This window comes from Ixodes scapularis, unplaced genomic scaffold, assembly GCF_016920785.2.
Source record: "Ixodes scapularis isolate PalLabHiFi unplaced genomic scaffold, ASM1692078v2 PGA_scaffold4__175_contigs__length_147842914, whole genome shotgun sequence".
In the NCBI taxonomy this organism is placed as follows: Eukaryota; Metazoa; Arthropoda; class Arachnida; order Ixodida; family Ixodidae; genus Ixodes; species Ixodes scapularis.
The window spans coordinates 124,117,406-124,135,639 of NW_024609879.1; the positions used below are offsets into that span (position 1 = coordinate 124,117,406).

The 18,234-nt window shown below is 49.6% G+C and overlaps 1 protein-coding gene across 2 annotated transcripts; it reads left to right on the plus strand.

Moving 5' to 3' along the window:
- The first annotated feature begins 365 nt into the window (after positions 1-365).
- LOC8027716 (U11/U12 small nuclear ribonucleoprotein 25 kDa protein) lies at positions 366-16,983 on the plus strand. 2 transcript variants are annotated; one of them, XM_029975029.3, is made up of 6 exons: positions 507-583; positions 8,207-8,296; positions 10,435-10,546; positions 12,880-13,081; positions 15,223-15,421; positions 16,685-16,983. In XM_029975029.3, the coding sequence occupies exons 4-6, from the start codon at positions 12,951-12,953 to the stop codon at positions 16,847-16,849; spliced, it is 495 nt and encodes a 164-aa protein (XP_029830889.2). In that variant the 5' UTR covers positions 507-583; positions 8,207-8,296; positions 10,435-10,546; positions 12,880-12,950; the 3' UTR covers positions 16,850-16,983. The 2 variants fall into 2 exon arrangements, with proteins under 2 accessions (XP_029830888.2, XP_029830889.2); XM_029975028.4 differs by lacking the exon at positions 8,207-8,296 and having other exon boundaries at positions 366-583.
- The last annotated feature ends 1,251 nt before the right edge of the window (positions 16,984-18,234 follow it).

The window sequence follows — 18,234 nt, forward strand, 5'->3', positions numbered from 1 at the left end:
GCCTGCACCCTTACGATATTTTCACTTTAACGTCGTAAATGCCCAAAACATTTTTTTTTTTTACATTGATATTAAATGTTATTATCATGTCCGTCTATCCCTAAGAAAATTATGGATTTGTGTAGTAGAGTTAATTCGGGCAAGCTTGTTATTCAATATGTTTGAAAGATAGGTGTACGCCCCAGCCGCATCTTGTCGAAACGTAAAACGTTAATTTTTTTTTTTTTTTTTTTTTTAGCTGGGTTATTTTGTTGTAAAGGGGAGAGAGTTACTGGAAAGTAAATTGTTGTGATACTTCTATGACAGATGGCGCAAGCTACCGCCAAGTAGCCATCCGAAACCAACCCAAACGATCCATTCATGGAACACTGGAAAAGGCAGTGGGAAAAGGTTTGCCCGCGTGTGGTTCCGGTGTTGTCCGTGTTTCGTGGATTTTCTCGCAAACCTAAATCCCTAAATCTAAGTCAATAGGAAACCTTGTGCGTCCGCTGTAATGTGCTCGCCATGTCGTCAATGACATTTGGGCAAAAAACCTTCTCACCAAAGCCACCGGACAAAGGAAGCTTTCCCCTCGATCACGCAGGTATGTGTTCCCTGCTTTCAGACTAGGCAGCGCAACAAGTGCCTGCAAAATAAAGGCAATTTTAAGACTCGGTACCTACGGTGGCCACAGTTCGTGAATGAAAACATTAAAATCTAAACCACTAAAAAAAAAAAAATCAATCAAAAAGGTTGTCGTAGCGTGACACTGCAGCGTCGTATGAGCATGCATCGGTCTTCCCAGTCGTGTTCAGTACCTTGTCGAAACGTCTATTAGTAATTTTATTATTATATTAATACTATTATTATTATTATTATTGTGAGCATATGTTAACCGTAGCCATCTGTTATTCTTCCATCCCCTCTGCCGCCCCCGCTCCGTTCTTTCCTTCCAAATTTCTCCCCGCAACCCGAGTTCTCTAGAGCCAACGAGCCCTCGCCGTTCAAACCACCGCCCATTCTTCTCGCCCTCAGTTCTACCCATCGCCCAAATGTAAACACCAGCCAAGTCGACTCTGCTCGCAAACCCCGGCAGCCGACTTCTTCGCCGCAGCTGTAACCTTACCCCTCACCTCATAAACTAGCCTCGCCCTCGCCCCTGCCCCGAAGCCATCGCCACTTCGCCTCAAGATTCTCCAAGCCTGCGTTCTTCTCTTCCAGTTGCTTCCGCCCGTCCCACTGACTCTGACATACCTTCCTTCTCCCGTAATAAACAGCTATCTTAATCTTTAAACTTGTCCTTTCTTCCTGGGGCCTACCACCGGCCCTCACATCTGGCGCAGTCGACCCTTCGAACCTCAATTTTCGATCTTCATCGCCTTCGCCTCCTGAACAATGGAATACTTCTAGACCTTCGGTAAGCCTACTTCGCCATCTTACCCGCCATCGCCTACGCCCTCGCCATGATCCAGTGGGACCAAGCAACTCCAGTCGCCCTTCACGCCTTCACCGCCAATTTCCTCCGCGCCGAACTGGATGCCAGAGGACTGGATTCCTCGGGATCCAAAGATGACCTGGTCGCCCGCCTGTCTTCTTTTCTTCGAGACCAAAAGCAACAAGCGCCTCAGCCCCAAATCCCCGCGCCTCAAGTGTTGCCTCCCGGCACCGAGAATGGCGACACGGCACAGCCTACCGTCACGCCCGTGTCCACGCCCGACGTAATGCAACTCCTGGCATCGTGCCTGCAGCAAAACACCCAGCTTTTGGCCGAGATGCACAGCCGTCCAGTACAGGTTGCGACACTTCCAGATCTGAGCTCCTCCATTTCAACATTTGAGGACTCGAAAACTACCTCCACCAAGCTCTGGCTGGAAGAACTAGAGAAGACGAAACAGCTCGCCGCCTGGACCGATTCGACCCTTCGAGCGATCGCCATCAGTAAGCTTCGAGGTACCGCAAAGAACTGGCACCTCGCAGCCGGCCACGCCCATGCCTCATGGACTGACTGGAAGGCAGCCCTCCTCCAGCAGTTCAGCGACCAACTCACCCTTATCGAGTGGCAACGACGTGTCATGGAGCGCCTCCAAACTCCAACTGAGACGCTTCATCAATACACCTTCGCCAAATTGCGACTTCTCGCCCGATGCCCCGTGCTGCTCACTGACCAACAGCGGATCGAATATATCATCCAGGGCATCGCAGACAGGCAAGTCACCAATGCTATTGCTGCCCAGTGCCCTCCAAGTGTTGACGCCTTCATAGCGATTGTCACACAACTGGACAACGCGTCGCTACATGTTCGCCGGACGCGTGACCCGTTCACACGCGACGGAAATCGCAATTCCGACTCACGACCACCTTCCGCACAAATGCCCGGAACTTCAAAAGGCACTTCATCGCCTCGCGACTTCCAACCGTCGTCGTCCGACCGCTTCCCACGCAGAATTTCACACCTTCCGCCTGCTGAACGCGAAGCGCGTTATGACGCGATTGCCCAGCGATACAACGCTCCCGCCTATCGATCTGGCCAGGACATACGTGACGCAGTGTGTTTTCGCTGCCGGAACAAGGGTCATCTTTCTGCCAAGTGTCCCGAATTCCAACAATCCCGACCGCCGCCGCCGCCGCCGGCTCCATCGCCTCGCTCCGACAGAACATTCACGTGCAAATCTGGAGACTCTGAACTAAGTGGTTCGAAAATTGCATGTGCCATGGTCACCGCCGACGTCCGTGGTATAGGACATCTTGATGCATTTCCCGATAGCGGATCGAGCATAACCCTCATCTCCGCGAAGCATGTCAGCGGCTTACAGCTCCTCCCGTGGACAGCAGCTCCCCTCATCGTCGTCGGGGGTGGTACGATCACGCCCATCGGATCTGCTTGTCTTCGCATCTCCGTCGACGACATCTCTGGAGTTGTCGAAGCCGCCGTGCTTGAAAACAACCCCCTTCCATTGATTCTCGGAGACGACTGGCTTTGCGCTGCTCGCGCCGAGCTTCACGTCAAGCCACCAAGACTCCCCGAAATTCACCAGCCGCACCGAAAACTCGTCGTGCCATGTGTTGAGAAGACCCTGCCTCGGATGGCGAACGCCGTGCTCCTGCAGGAGACTGCCATTCGAAGGTGGCACGCTGCTCCGACAACGCCAACTGGGCTCCAATTGGAACCTATCCTAGAGGACCAAAAGCCTCTCTGGACAACGCTGGAAGTTCCCGCCACCACGCCCCCGCCACTCAGCGCGCCCAGTCAGGCTTCGCACGTCGCGACCCTTTGCGCCACCGCCACCCGCCAGCTCGTCGAGCCTCATGAGCAACCTACGCCTGCCTCTGCCACGCCCTCGTCAGCTCTGCCCTCGTCGTTCGTCCCATTGATTGGGCCCAGCCTCGACGAAACTGACCGAAACAAAATTCAAGCCATCTTGAACAGCCACGTGCCTCTCTTCGCCACAGACGAGCAAGACCTCGGCCTTTACATGGGGACGGAACACAGCATCGACCTGGTTCCTGGAGCCACCCCATACAGCCGCCAGCCATACAGGTACTCCTTTGACGATCGCCGATTTCTAGAACGTCAAACAGAAGACCTTTTGCAGAAGGGAATTATCCTCCCGTCGTCTGGACCCTGGGCTTTTCCAGTTGTTGTCGTCAGCCAACAGACCAAAAGGCGCCTTTGCGTCAACTATATTCCGTTGAACAAAATGACTGTAAACGTCGCACAATCCCTTCTCCGCGCCGACGACATCATGGAAGACATCGGTGGTTGTAGCCTTTTCGCATCGCTAGACCTGAAGTTTGCCTATTGGCAAATTCTGCTAAGACCTCAGGATCAAGACAAAACCGCCTTTATCACTCATCAGGGCACCTACAAGTGGACACGCATGCCCTTCGGCCTCAAAAATGCGCCCGCCACATTCCAGAAAGCCATGAACACCGTCTTCCAAGAACTCCGACCACGCCACCTCAAATGCGGTGTTCGCGTCTACCTCGACGATGTGCTGCTCTTCGCCACTAACATGACCGAGTTTTTTGACCTTCTTGACGAAGTCTTGACGCTTCTCCAACGCAGCGGTCTCAAGCTGTCGGCAGAAAAATGCCATTTTGGAATGGAATCCATCAAGTTCCTGGGTTTCATTCTCTCCAAGTCTGGAAAACTGCCGAACCCAGAGAAGGTGGACGCTTTTCTGAAAATCCCGACTCCGCGAAACGCGAAGTCCCTGCTCTCATGGGTTCAAGCTGCCAACTTCTACCGACGCTTCATCCCCGGGTTCTCGCACATCGCTGCTCCGCTTCACAACATCATTCGCACGGGCAACTTCGAGTGGACACCAGAGTGCGACACTGCCTTTCAAGCCCTAAAAACTGCCTTGACGTCGGCGCCTGTACTGGGTCATTTTAATCCCAGTGCCCCTACGACTGTCGCCACTGACGCCTCCGGCACTGCAATCGGCGCTGTACTGTCTCAGCAACAAGACGGCAAGGAAACTGTAATCGAATACGCCAGTTGGTCGTTGACCACAGCAGAACACAAGCTCCACAGCAACGTCTGGGAATGTATTGCTGTTCACTGGGCGCTCACGCAAAAATTCCGCCCATACCTTCTCTCCATCAAGTTCTCACTCATCACAGACAATTGGACCGTCACGTGCCTAACTACGTCCATGAAGCCATCCCGGAGATTCACGCACATGTTGATGGACTTGCTGGAATTTGACTTCACGGTCCATCACCGTCCGGGGAAACAGAACGTTGTAGCCGACATGTTGTCTCGCCTCGCCTGCGCCACTGTCCAAACGTCTGACCACCTGGCCCAGCTTCAACAGGAAGACGCCGAATGCCGCGACATACGGCAAAGACTTAGAGACGACCCAGCCTCTCTACCAGACTTTTTCGTGATTGACAACGTACTCTACTACAGCACGTCACCCCAGATGTCAGTCATCGTACTTCCCGCCAAAATGCGACACCAGGCACTCGAGCTGATGCACGACAGCAGCGGCCACATGGATTACACTAGAACACTGGCCAAACTCGCTGAGCGCTATTGGTGGCCCCGAATGCCGAGCACGACGGCCAAATACGTAAATGCGTGCCAGACCTGCCAGGCGTGCAATCGACCCACAACGAAATCGGTGGGGAAGATGGCCATCATGCCAACCACCTAGACCCCGTTCAAGATTATCGCCATGGACCATGTCACCATGCCAGACACCGGTAGCCATCGTTACCTGCTCAACCTGATCGACTTTGCATCACGATTTGTGGTTCCAGCAGCAGTCACTTCCACATCTACGAAGGAGGTCATCGCTCACCTCCTCCGGGTGTTCTACCGCTACGGAGCGCCCGACCACTGCCTCACAGACCACGGACGCGCATTCGAGTCGCACGAGTTTCTACGCTTCATGCGACTCCATGGCATCACCATTCACCATTCCGTGGCTTACCGCGCAGCCAGTAACGGCTTGGTTGAGCGTAGCAACGGCACGCTCGTGGCCGTACTTCGGAAGCTCTGCAAGTCGGATCCCCAGACTTGGGATACACGCCTTGAGGAAGCAGCCTTCGCCGTCAACACAACCCACAACGCATCTTCACAATTTTCACCCTTCGCCTTGCTCCACGGCTACGTCCCGAAAATGCCTCATCAAAAGCATCAGCCCAAAAACACGGAAACCATGCACGAGCGCTTGCTCAGATTATGCGCCGACCGAACAGACGCACTTCAGCGGAGTGAAGACGCCCAACTTTCACGTAAAGCTATCTACGATCGTTCTCACAGGGATGGTAGAGACTTTGAGCCCGGAGACATCGTATGGATTCGCCGCCAGCAACCCGTGCCCGACGGAATGGAAAAGCTGTCCCCCCGGTTTAAGGGCCTCTACGAAATCGTTGGGAAGCCCACGCCTGTGACATTCCGCGTTCGACAACTGCCCGCCTTCGGTAACACAAATTCCGCCAACGAACGCACGGTTCACTGCTCACAGGTGAAGAAATATTCGCCACCATAAGTAGACCCAACTCTCACAGACCCCCATGTCGGTGATGTATCAGCGCCATCGCCAACCCCCCTTCCCGACCCGACACAACAGGAGCCAGAACTCCCAACACTCGCGCCTTGCCCGAGCATCAGCAACTTACAAGACCATTCATCAAGCTGCGAAACACCCGCCGCTGAGTCACCGCGCCCCACATTCCGCCGACCCCGCCGAACACGCATTCTGCCCTTGCGCCTTCAAGATTTTGATGTATCCACAGAGTAGTTTCGCCATTTCGCTTGCCATTAGTTTTATAGCCTTATAGCCACGTTTCTATATAAGTACCCCTAGAATAGCTGCGCCTTTCGCTTAGCCATTTGTTTTATATTCATAGCCACGCGGACGTGGCCTATAGAAGCGGGGTGGGATGTGAGCATATGTTAACCGTAGCCATCTGTTATTCTTCCATCCCCTCTGCCGCCCCCGCTCCGTTCTTTCCTTCCAAATTGCTCCCCGCAACCCGAGTTCTCTAGAGCCAACGAGCCCTCGCCGTTCAAACCACCGCCCATTCTTCTCGCCCTCAGTTCTACCCATCGCCCAAATGTAAACACCAGCCAAGTCGACTCTGCTCGCAAACCCCGGCAGCCGACTTCTTCGCCGCAGCTGTAACCTTACCCCTCACCTCATAAACTAGCCTCGCCCTCGCCCCTGCCCCGAAGCCATCGCCACTTCGCCTCAAGATTCTCCAAGCCTGCGTTCTTCTCTTCCAGTTGCTTCCGCCCGTCCCACTGACTCTGACATACCTTCCTTCTCCCGTAATAAACAGTTATCTTAATCTTTAAACTTGTCCTTTCTTCCTGGGGCCTACCACCGGCCCTCACATTATCTTGAAAGCATCTATTTAGGAAATTTGAGTGCGAGAGCTTATTATTCTGGTAAGCTTAGATTGCAGTTGTGCTCGGTGTAAGTAGTGACGTTTTCATTATAGTTGCCCCTGCCAAAAACTACGATCTCAGTTATGTAGAAAGGTTCCGGAAACTTTGTGGTACGGTCCATAGCGGAGTTTGTTGCAGCTGGGTACGAACTCGGGACCAGGGGTTTCCCCAGGAATTGAAGGTAGGGGGGTGTCTAAATTTTGGGGGGGGTTTGGGGAGGGAGGTAGGGGAGGGGGGGGCGGGCGGGCGGGGGCGGGGCGGGGCAGGGCATTGAGAACAGAGGAGTAGTTGCGATATAAGGGGGTGTCTTAAGAAAAACAAGGGGGTGTGTACAACCCCCCCCCCCCCCTTCTCCCCTCCCCCCAGGGGATGTGTAGGAAAATCGCTGCTCAAGACAAACTTCCAGAACGCTCTCGCAAAGGCCTTCCACACCACGGAGACTGTACAGTTATTCCGGGCTTTTTCTGAGCGTGCGCTGGGAGCACCGCGCCCAAAAATGGCGCCTGGTGAATACCAAAGTCGCTGTATCCTGGGAAAGCAGTGTGCTATTGCCTTCCCTGCCTGCTCGCAGGACACAAACGGATACTAACATACAGACGACTAAAGCCTTGCAAGACGATTGTCTGAACAGTATCTGTTCCCATGGGAGTCGTCCTTTCCGTCCGTTGAAATCTTCCAAGCCTCGCAAGGGTCGTTCGAACCATCCGTGCCAAGGTTGCGACGATGCATCGTCGTACTGAAAGCATTCCTCGCAAATATAAGCGCCTTCAGCACTGCACGTGCAATCAACTCATCAGTCTGTCTTGTCTCCACAGATCTGTTACAATGATATTGTTCTTCGTAAACTTTTCACAAGCAGAACCATTTTTCGATAAACCAGGCACCAACCGCTTGTGACTGCTTTCGACCGGCTGCGCAGCAGTACAGCAGTTCGTAAGCAATCACTTAGCGGCTTAAAAACCGGTCGCAATGCAGCCGGTCGTAGTCAAACACTCTAAATAAAATCTGGACGTTAAAGAATTGTTGGGGGTTCTTCAGCTTGTCCACACTTTTCACCTTAAAAAGGTGTTCGTGGTGGTGGTGAAAAGATGTGCACTTGTTTCGCCAGCGTCTGGAAAATCAAATCTCGGTTTACTAGGGAGGTTTTTACAAAGAATACCCATTACCGCGAATTCGCATCGGCTCAGCGAGGCTGAGGACGTCAAGGAAAAGGTGCCAATTCCATGGATCGAAATGGCGACCATACAGAGACTTTGGCACTACTTTCCAAGGATTTATTGGCTTTAGCGAATACCGTTTACACCTGGGGTCTCCAACACGCAGCCGGCGATTCTGGGACGTGGCCCGCAAGCGTCCTGTGGCTGTGAGCCCCCGTTTCCATGCCTTGAGCGCTACATGCGCCATAAGTAATAGGTAGCTTCATATTGTCGATTCCTTTCCACTCAAAAAAGATCTCTTGTATAACATGTTCATACATTTCGCAATATTTTGTTTTCTTTTGGACTGAGAATTGCTTCGTCTAAATATTTGCTTCTCGACCCTTTCACCCTAAATAATTTGGAACGACAATACCACTAGACTGCATCCAGAGCTACAAGCGCGAGCTAGCCCGTGGTCCTCTCTATAAGACGTGCTGTTCTAACATGAGCGCTCGTTCTGTGGAAGAACGTTTCAAAGCAGTGACCTCGAGCTTGCATACTTGTGGCACTGGTTGCAGTCTCAGCTCAAAGGGGCACTGTGCTTTGTGAGATACTCATTTTCTAGTCATAACTCAATTTACAACCTCTAAGCGTTCTAAAAACCCGGAAATCTCATTTATGCCAGGCCGATTTGCATATTAAAAAGTTATAAAAATTCCTGACACCGTTGGTGCAGAACAGATGGCACTACCGAACCTTGCTGAACATGGTCAAGCGATGGACGGCACTTGTCAGCCAACTGCTCGTTCATGCGAGAACCCATCGCTCGCAAGTGGCTGACAAGCATCGTCTGTCTTTCAACCATATTCAGCGAAGTTCGGTGGCGCCATCTGTCGTTCAGGCCATCGGCGAGTGTCGGGAACTTCTATCACTTTTTAATATGCAAATAGGCCGCGCATAAATGTAATTTCGGGTTTTTCAGGATGCTTAGACCGCGTAGATTGAGTTAGGACCATAAAATTACAGGGAACGCTTAAGTTTCGCCTTTAAGAGTTGAGTGCGATAGCTAAATATAAATCCCCGCTCGTTCCCAAGCATGTCCGCATGGCCTAGTCAATAGCGTGTCTGGCTTGCAACCGAAGGGTCGAGGGTTCAATCCCACCCCGCCTAGAATTATTTGAATATTTTTTTTTAAGGCAAGTGAATCAGTTATAGATTAATCAGAATTTTCTTGTCCCACCTACACTGACGCCGACGCAAAACTTTTCTGCGACACGAGCACCCTGAAGCTGTCGCTTTAAAACAAGGATCTCAAAAAGCACTTTAGTGCCCCTTTAAGGGTGAACAGAGTATAGGCTATAAGCGCTAGCTTTGCTCAAAGAGGCACACCAGCTGCATGAACCTTTGCTCAGCAGGAGCCCCTGGCCAAAGATAAAGCTATCAGCTTGGGCTTCTGGCCGACAGAAGATACCTCGAAAATACAGTTCTTTTCTTATTAGGGTGCTATAGAAATTGTTAAGGAAGGAAGACCTTCCGTATAACTGAAAGATATTTGTTTCCATGACTGGTTACCCTTGTGAATAGTGCAACAGGGCAATGACAGTGTGATTGCTCTTGTTCCATCGAAAACTGCCAGCACATTGACAATTAAAATCTGGTTATCACATCGGGTTTGGGCCTACAGTATATGTCTATGTAAATCAAGGCTAAAGATGTCACTGGAAAGACGGCGAGCTTACAAGAAAGAAAGCTCTAGAAAATATCTGGGGTATCCCTGGGAGTGTCGGCTATTTTGCAATGTGAAACACCATTGCCCTTTTTTGTTTCTCCTAAGATACCAAATTATACACCCCCCTACCCCCCCTCTTTCCCTCCTTGGCCTTCGACCTTTTGGGGGTAGGGCATATGTGGCCCCCACCTTCAGATGAGTTTGAGACCCTTATCTATACTATGGTGCCTGGAACACTTCTCTGACTGGTCTGTTTATCACGTCCCAAAAAGTGGTCCCTTGATTTTCGCCAGGATGACGTCGTCAAAGCGTCATGCTGTGGCCGACCGCAGTCAGGGCAGTCGCACAGCAGCAGTGGCAGATGTGGCAGATGCACTATTCTGCTGCAGGTCACTCTTTAACTCAGCAGTGAATGAAAGCTTCGACAGCCAGGTCTTGGGACGCCACGGTGACAGTGACACTCATGTTCCCACATGGTTTCTTGTTTTTAGAACTTGCACGCCCACCCACCAGGATTGCGACATCCGACGGCATGGCAATCCGGCTACTGTGACGTCATTTGTTGACACTTTGGGACAATTTTCGATGCGTGAAGGAATAGGATGCTAAACAGATCAGTCGGAGGCGTGCTGCAGGCACCGCACCTATGCAGTGACGCTTAAAGGGCCTCTTTTGTGATGAAGGTGACTGCAAGCAAGGCGTCCTGAAGTACCTCCTCTGCCTGAAAGAGCACGACAACGACGCCGAATCCTGTCGGCATTTGGCCCAGGACTACCTCAAGTGTCGCATGGACAAGTAAGTTTTGTGTATATTTTTTTTATTTCGACACTGCAGAAGCGGAGTAATTTAGATTAAGGGGTTTCGCTGACATTGTATGTTTGTGAACGTGATTTCAATGACGTCAATGTAAATGATTTTGATTTTAAACTTTTGATGGCGTTGATGTTAATTATAGTGATTACGATGCTTTGATGTCAATTCGATTATTTTTTTGTGCTCAAACTGGTCCTTCACACTGTTGCCTGCTGTTAAAATGGGCCGCTGCCCTCGTCGGAAGGCTTTTTGTCTTCTATTGCCGCAGCCCCTCAGACACGTGTATGTCTGGAAATAAAGGTTAAGTCAGCAGTTCCCAGATGGGTATATCCATGGATAAATGTAGCCGAACAAGTAGGATTCTGTTGCCCGGTCGGCTAGCTTCTGACGAAGCAGTTCTGGTCTGGTACAGACCACGGCTGACCACTCAAAACTTGACATTTTGACCTCGTGACAAACGCAAGACGGATGATGCTGCAAGCAACGTTACTAGATCAAGGTCACGCCTAACACCCGTTCATGGTGCGTCCGCTCGGTCGCCCTTGCTACGCTATCGGCCCATACGGATGGGCAGAAGCGACAAAACCGGTGGAACATTGGATGCACACTGCCTGTAGTGGAAACTGATTCTTTTGCAGTTTTTATGGTGAACATAGCATTTGAACAAAGATTTGCGCAACAAGTGTGTTGTACAAAAAAAGGTTTTTCTCCGTCACCCGTGGGAGGCGGTGCCGCTGGAGGTGCTGGGAACACCGTCCGCCCTTACCTGCTTGCGTGCGGACGAGAGAAGGACTGTTTCCGAACAACATTCTTCCGCGGAGCCTGTCAACTGATGGATCTACGAAAATTGGCAGCAAAGACATAACTGAGCTGGATTAGCCGGCAGCTAGGTCATTTGTTCACTTTTGACTCGCAGCTAATGTCCGCAACGGCGGTTATATTGTGATGAATGAATTTCGTACTTGGACTCATTGGCTGTAGTGCTTTTGCTTCGAAACAGCGGGATCAGGCAAAGGGTCACTTGTGGCGGGCAGGATGCGGCTTACTCGCACGTGAGAAGTTTGGGCGCCTAGGGATGTTGTACTGCAACCTTTTATTTTCGGTGCCAAAACCTTGAACTTTGTCAAGGTGGGTTATATATATGATTTTCACATTTTTGTATCGGTGAAGTTTGGAGCCTGTTTTCTTTCAAGTTTTAAGTTTGCTCGGAAATTTAATGTTTCCTGGACCTTATGCCTCAATTGGATTAGCGTCCGTATAATGTCTTTACCTTTTCAAGACAAGTGCGCACTGATTTTGTACACGTCTCGCTTTCTTACTGCCTAGAACAAAGGAAAAAAAGAAAGGATTGCTTGCTTGGCAAAACAGGACCCAAAACAGCATCCACTTTTTGCACCTCGCTTGGTCTTACCACTTGGCTGCATTATTTCAGGCATGTCATCGCTTAGAGGGACACTAAAGTGTGTTTTAAGACCCTCGTTTTATGGTCATAACTTAGTCTACGAGCTCTAAGCATCTTAATAAACCCGAAATTGCATTCATGCCCGGCCGATTTGCGTATTGAAAATAAAAAAGTGATCAAAGATCCCGACACTTACTGTTGGCGCAGAACGACAGATGGCACTGCTGAACCTTGCCGAATATGGTCGAACGACGGGTGGCGTGTGTCAGTTACTCGCAAGCGGTGGGTCCCTACGTGGACAAGCGGCCGACCAGTCCCGTTTGTCCACGCGGGAACCCACCGCTCGCAAGTGGCTGACAAGTGGCTTCCATCAATCGACCATAATCAGCCAGGTTTGGTAGCACCGTTTGTCGTTCTGCAACAACAGTAAGTATCGGGATCTTTGATCACTTTTTCAATACGCAAATCGGTTGTTCATGAATGCAATTTCGTTTTCTTTTATTTTTAGAATGCTCAGTGCTCGTTGGTAGAGTCATGGCTGTAAAACGAGGATATCAAAACGCACTTTAGTGCCCCTTTAACTCCTCGAGTTTCCGGCAATCTTTTTCCAGTTTCAAGAGGTCCTTTAGACACGCGAAACTTGAAATCATTAAATGACATAAAGAAATTACTTGTTGTCTGCACGACATTTTAAAAAAAACGCCGCCCTCTGTCATAACATCAGACACCGTAGACCAGCGGTTCCCAAACTGACGCCAATGCATAAGTTCATAAACTGTAACTCGCCGTGTCCTCAACGATCAGAAAATTGCCTGGGGGACACGGCAACAGTCACAGCTCCTTGGCGTATAGTTTCCCTTTTCAAACACTTATTAGACATATTTTTTGTTCCCTTATTTTCTTCTCCTTGTAGTCAGCTGATGGCCAAGGAAGAATGGTCCAAACTCGGCTTCCAAGAGCCCACATCGAACTAAAGGAGCCAAGATGGCAGAAGATCGTGAGGATGTCCCCAGCGAGGTCCCTCAGCACGCCGACCTCGAGGAGAAGACTGAGAAAGAGTTGTCTTTCCGCGATGCCATGGCCATCGCGGATGCAAAGATTCATGCACTGATCAGGTGTTGTATATATACCTTGCTGCTAAAACAATGAGCATTTGTCCGTGACCACATTCATCCTTTCTTGACCGCCTCCCCCCCCCCCCCCCCCCCCCCCCATCCCCCCCAAAAAATCTACACTGTTCAGATGTCTGGTACGCAGTGCCGGGAACTAGCTTTATTAATTTTGTGATAGGGTGTAAATCCTGCTAAGTAAAGGATAACATGTTTGTAGAGACGTGACCATAACATGATGTAGTTTAAAGACTGGTCTGCACAAACTTATGTGGAATGTAATCTCAAGCTGAGCATTCCAGGTCTTTGTTTCCCACGATACGCCAGGTTTAGTGGAACAGTACCGACGGGCAGAGACTGAATGTTTTCGGCGTAAGCAGTCGACGTACGAACTGGCTAGCATCGGAATGATGAGAGAAAAAATATGCTAAAATTCACCTCCAACGCTTTTTTTTTCCTTAGTGAACTTTTTATTGTAAAACCCTAAGCGAGGGCCAACTCGAAATTGGGAGATAATCGTGTAAAACTGCAGGATGGGCGCTTTTTAGGTCAGCAATGTGTAACGATATCTCCTTTGTGTATTTGTGAATGTTGCAAAATTGAGGGGGAGGCGCTCATTGTGGAATTGGCGGATGCTCAATATTTTACCGTAGCTTTTCTTTTCTTTTTATGGGGGGGGGGGGGGGTACTCTTGGCAATTATTTTAGTTACCCAAACTAACTACATTTTCTAGATACCCGGCACTTGCCTTTTTTTCCGGTGTGGTATTTAGTAGCTGTAAATTCAGAATAGTTTTCGCGAAATCTTCAGGTGACGACGATGCCAGAACCAACATTCAAACAACCGTGCCTTTCACTGCTGCAAAGTCACTGGCGGGCTTGCAAAACCAGCAGGCAGGCTAAAAAAGGCGGCATGCCACGCATTTGTTTCGTGCTGCTGCGCAAGTTTCCAGAGCCTTCATTTGACATTATCAAACCTCGTAAATCAAATGGGAAAAAATTTTACTGTCCATAGAGCGAAGCCGTGCCTGCTGCTGTCACTTTCTCGTTGTTGCCCGTAAAAAGTTGGAGCTGAAAAAAAAATTCAAAACTAAATCAAAATTATAAATTTAAAATTCAAATTCAAAACATTTCTCCTGTTGTTTGGATTACTAGTTTAGCAACGTTTGTTGGTATGGCGAGTCAATATCGAGACAAAACAAAGACCGTGAAGTAATCTTTGCATATTTAAGGCAATAAGCAGCCGAGCGCTTTAACACACTGCAGCTCGGAGGGTGCGAAGTGAAAGCTTGTGCCGCAGAACCCAGGGGTCTTGCATTCAATCCCCACCCCTGCCCGTTTCGATCTGGATGAGCATCGCACCGGCATGCAGTCGTGTTTTACCACCACACGATACACATCAAAGACCCCAGGCTAGTGCTTGTACTACACTGGTAAAATATCTCATCCACCGCATACACCAGTGTTACAACACCTTGAAGGCAGACCGACTTTATGCCATCGAAACACAGACATCTAATTGTTTTAATTCCTTTTTTTAAGGAACAGTTTTACGAGCAACACTTTGCAGAGATTTAGAGTTTGCACCCCTATGGAAAATCTTTTCTCTCCGCTCGTGGCGTGGGGCCAGGGATGTGGAGTTTTCCCTTCGGCCGTGCAGTGCGGAAAGAGAGAGGAAAGCCCCGGCATCCCGCCACTAACGACACGATGAAGGGAGAGTCTTCCGTGCCGTCTGCTTGAAAGACTCGTCTGCAAACATTACTCGCGTTACGTGAAATCGCATTTTGGTAACATCCAGTTGCTACACGTAATGTTTGATGGTTTAAGAAGCTTTCACTGCACTTACCCACTTACCTCACGGACCATCGAGCACTTATGGCAGCCATCAGCGACATTCACGACGGCTACAAGAGTTTTTTGTGAACATTTCGTATCGAGTACAGTGACGTCTCGTTAACATGGACACCTCCGTTCCCGTTAAAAATCGTCCATAATGTGAGTTGTCAGTATTAACGAGACAAAAATGCATGTATTTTTCCAGTTTGTCTCCGAAAGTTGTGTCCATATGTCAGGGTATCCACACTAACGGGGTTCATGTTAACGAGACGCGACTATAATTGAGCTTACGTGGCTTTCATGCCATCGCAGCAACGACCCTCTCCTGAGCAACCTGCATCCGGAGGTGACCGTGGAAGAGCTGAGGTCGTACCTGGCGCTCGAGCACGGCCAAGCCATGTCGCTCAGGGTGCTGAGGGCGGACGGCGATCCCTACACGGTCGTGGTCGAGCAGAAGGCCACGGTCCTCGACCTCAAGAAAGCGCTGCAGAGGCACGCCACCCTCCGCATGGTGCGTCCGTCGGTTCGGGGGATTGTGCGTGGCAAAACTATGGGCCGGTGCACCGGAACTGTTTGTTTTTTTCCGTGCCTTGTGCGCCCAATTGTTGGGGTCGCGACCTCCGACAGCATGACACTCCGGCTTTTGTGACATTGTTTGTTGCCCCTTCGGGACCACTTTTGACGCGTGGGTAGAATAGGACGCTAAGCACGCCAGTCGGAGACGTGGTTAGGCACCGTGGTGAAACCAAAGGCTCGGCGCTCTTTCCTAATAAAAATATTTACAAAATGTCCCCCACCACTTTTTTTTTTCTTTTTGTTGCAAAAATTAATTTTGCATTACAATTGCTCGGTTTTCGGCTCAAAATATAGTGCCTGTGGTCCAAACCAGATGACAAGGTTTCAGGGCTTGCCGTCACCGGGCTGTTTTTTTTCCGGGATGCACCGTAGGTTGTTGTGCAGTGTACAGTGTGTCCCAAGAAAACGTTTCCAAGGTTTTACCTAAAGCGCCTTGGCAAAACTCAACTTTGTTACTACTATACCGACAACCAGTGACTGTGAATGCATGAGGCATTTGCTTTCAAGGCTGCACGTGGCACTGGTGCGTTTGACGCCTCTTGTAAGACATGCTCAAACACATCAAAAGGCTTCAAATTTTTTTTTTTTTTTTTTACCGAATTTTTTAATGAATTACGCGTCGCAGATTGGTCACTCTTCACTGGAAAGTAGCCAATGTCGAAGGCAGGAAGCGGAAATTTCGGACGCAAGTTACGAGCGGTTTCTCGAAAATGGCAGACGGGCCACTGTATTCCTTTGGCAACAGATGTAAGCCGACTAGTCGACACCGCACTTTATTGATGGATGTTGCTGCCATCTGTTTCTACGACAGCGCAACCAAGAAAAGCTTGTCAGTAGGACAAAGAAAAACTCGTCAGCAAAAAAAAACAAAAAAAAAAACAGTATTATTCTTTTTCATCGACATTTTTGTTTTCTTTTCATCAATCTTTACAACTTTGTTCTATGGCTCAGCGACATTGGCTTTTTAGGGAATCATAGCTTTTGCCTCATCTTGTGATCCAGATGACATCACAAACTCGCAACTTTCGCATTCTATCGTCACCACTAGCATTACGTTTGTGCGAAGTTCCAGCCTTCCAGGACGCACAGTTTATTTGTGCCAACCAAAAAACCGGGCTAGTTTGCTCTGTCGAAACTGGCTTCGTTAAACTGCCATGTCACAAGCTTCCCGCTTTTTTTTTTTTAATGTGTTTTGCAGGCAAGAAAAGGTGTGAAGAGAGTGGTGAGCTGGAGGTACATTTGGAGAACCTACTGGCTGTCCTTCGAAAGTCAACCCCTGAATCAGGACAGGACGCTGCTGCGAGACGCCGGGATCCGTAACAACAGCGAGCTGTGCTTCATCAAACGACGCCGGGAAAGATAGGCACCGCCGGAGGACAGGAGTGTGCCTCTGTCGTGGTACAAAGTGTGTCGCAGCGTGCATTTCGGGCTGTGCCACCGAATCAGAGAGGACACTTTTAGAGTTCCTATTTGCCCGTTTGCTCGGAAAAAAAAAAAAAAAAAAAAAAATTAAAGGATGCGTATCTAGAGTTGGAAACGCTGTGTACGATGCTGCAAGTGGTTTTTGGAGTGTTTGAAAAAACTCCGCTCAGTACTCTCGTAACTGGCTACAGCCAAACGTTCTCATTAAGAAGTTTTTCTGGGTCGTTAAAATTACTCTTTTTTCGAGATCGAAATTCTTTAAAGACTATAGAAAATAAGGGCTTCTTCCCAAGAAAAAGTTGAGGAAAAAACACCTGAATAGGGCGACGCGTTCCGAGAGTTCCACAACAGGTCCATATAATCTTGTTCAAAACTCAAAAGTGGCAGACATCGGGTTCGCCCGAGGTTGGCCACTCTGTCATTGCTCTTTGTGTCAGTTCACCATGAGACTTGCTGTAATGACATGGATGCAGCAGTGTGAACGATACTGCCACTGTTCGTGCGGTGGCAACACTGTACACTCCTCATTTTGCCCCAACGAGGGCGCATGTCTAGTTTGGCTAGCTCGAAACACCACGATGGCTCTCCCTTCCTGGCACAGCACCGCAGATAATGTCGCGCAACTACTCGTCACGGAGTGGCATGGACAGCATACATTCGAACCACTGTGCTTATTGCGGCAGGACCGCCTGCTTAATGAACATGTCCAATCCTGCGATAAATGTTTCCAAATATGGTAGTACGAGTGCATTTGGAGACCCATCAAAATTTACTATTGCAGATGTATGTGGTAGTCCCGCCATGCGTTGGCTCAGCCTCATGATTCCCCGTGCCGTGTGGCGAGATTGCTTCCAGACCTTGCGCGACTTTCCGGAAATGTCTCATCTGTTGTGCAAGAGTCCGAGCCGCTTCGATTGCATGCAATCTCTTGCACGCAAATGACGGCGCTGCCACCGTTTCGCCATTTTCATGCGCAGAAGTCAATCCCATGCAATTTCTCGCAAGATTACGGAAACAGAAGCTGCGGCCATTGTATCGCTATTTTTATACGACATTTGACGGGACAAAGGCGAACTATCAAGCCCCAACCTTTGGCGGCACTCGCTTTATTGAGACTTTAATTGTTGCAAAGTAAGGTGTTCAGCCCGGGAAACAACAAACACCGACATTTACTTTTCCAATGCTGATGCTGAATACTGCACCAATGTGAAGGTCAAGAAGACGTAACGCCCAGCAACATCACGTTTGTCACTCCCACGTCGATCTCTGTATGATAGCACTCAATGGAAATCTCCAATCGCTGCACAAAGCACGGAGTGCCAGTTT

Excerpts from the sequence above, each read along its gene's own strand:
- LOC8027716 (XM_029975028.4), top strand. The coding sequence starts at position 12,951 with ATGGCAGAAGATCGTGAGGATGTCCCCAGCGAGGTCCCTCAGCACGCC. Across the intron at positions 13,082-15,222 it reads AAGATTCATGCACTGATCAG|CAACGACCCTCTCCTGAGCA; the intron begins GTGTTGTATATA and ends ATGCCATCGCAG. Across the intron at positions 15,422-16,684 it reads GGCACGCCACCCTCCGCATG|GCAAGAAAAGGTGTGAAGAG; the intron begins GTGCGTCCGTCG and ends TGTGTTTTGCAG.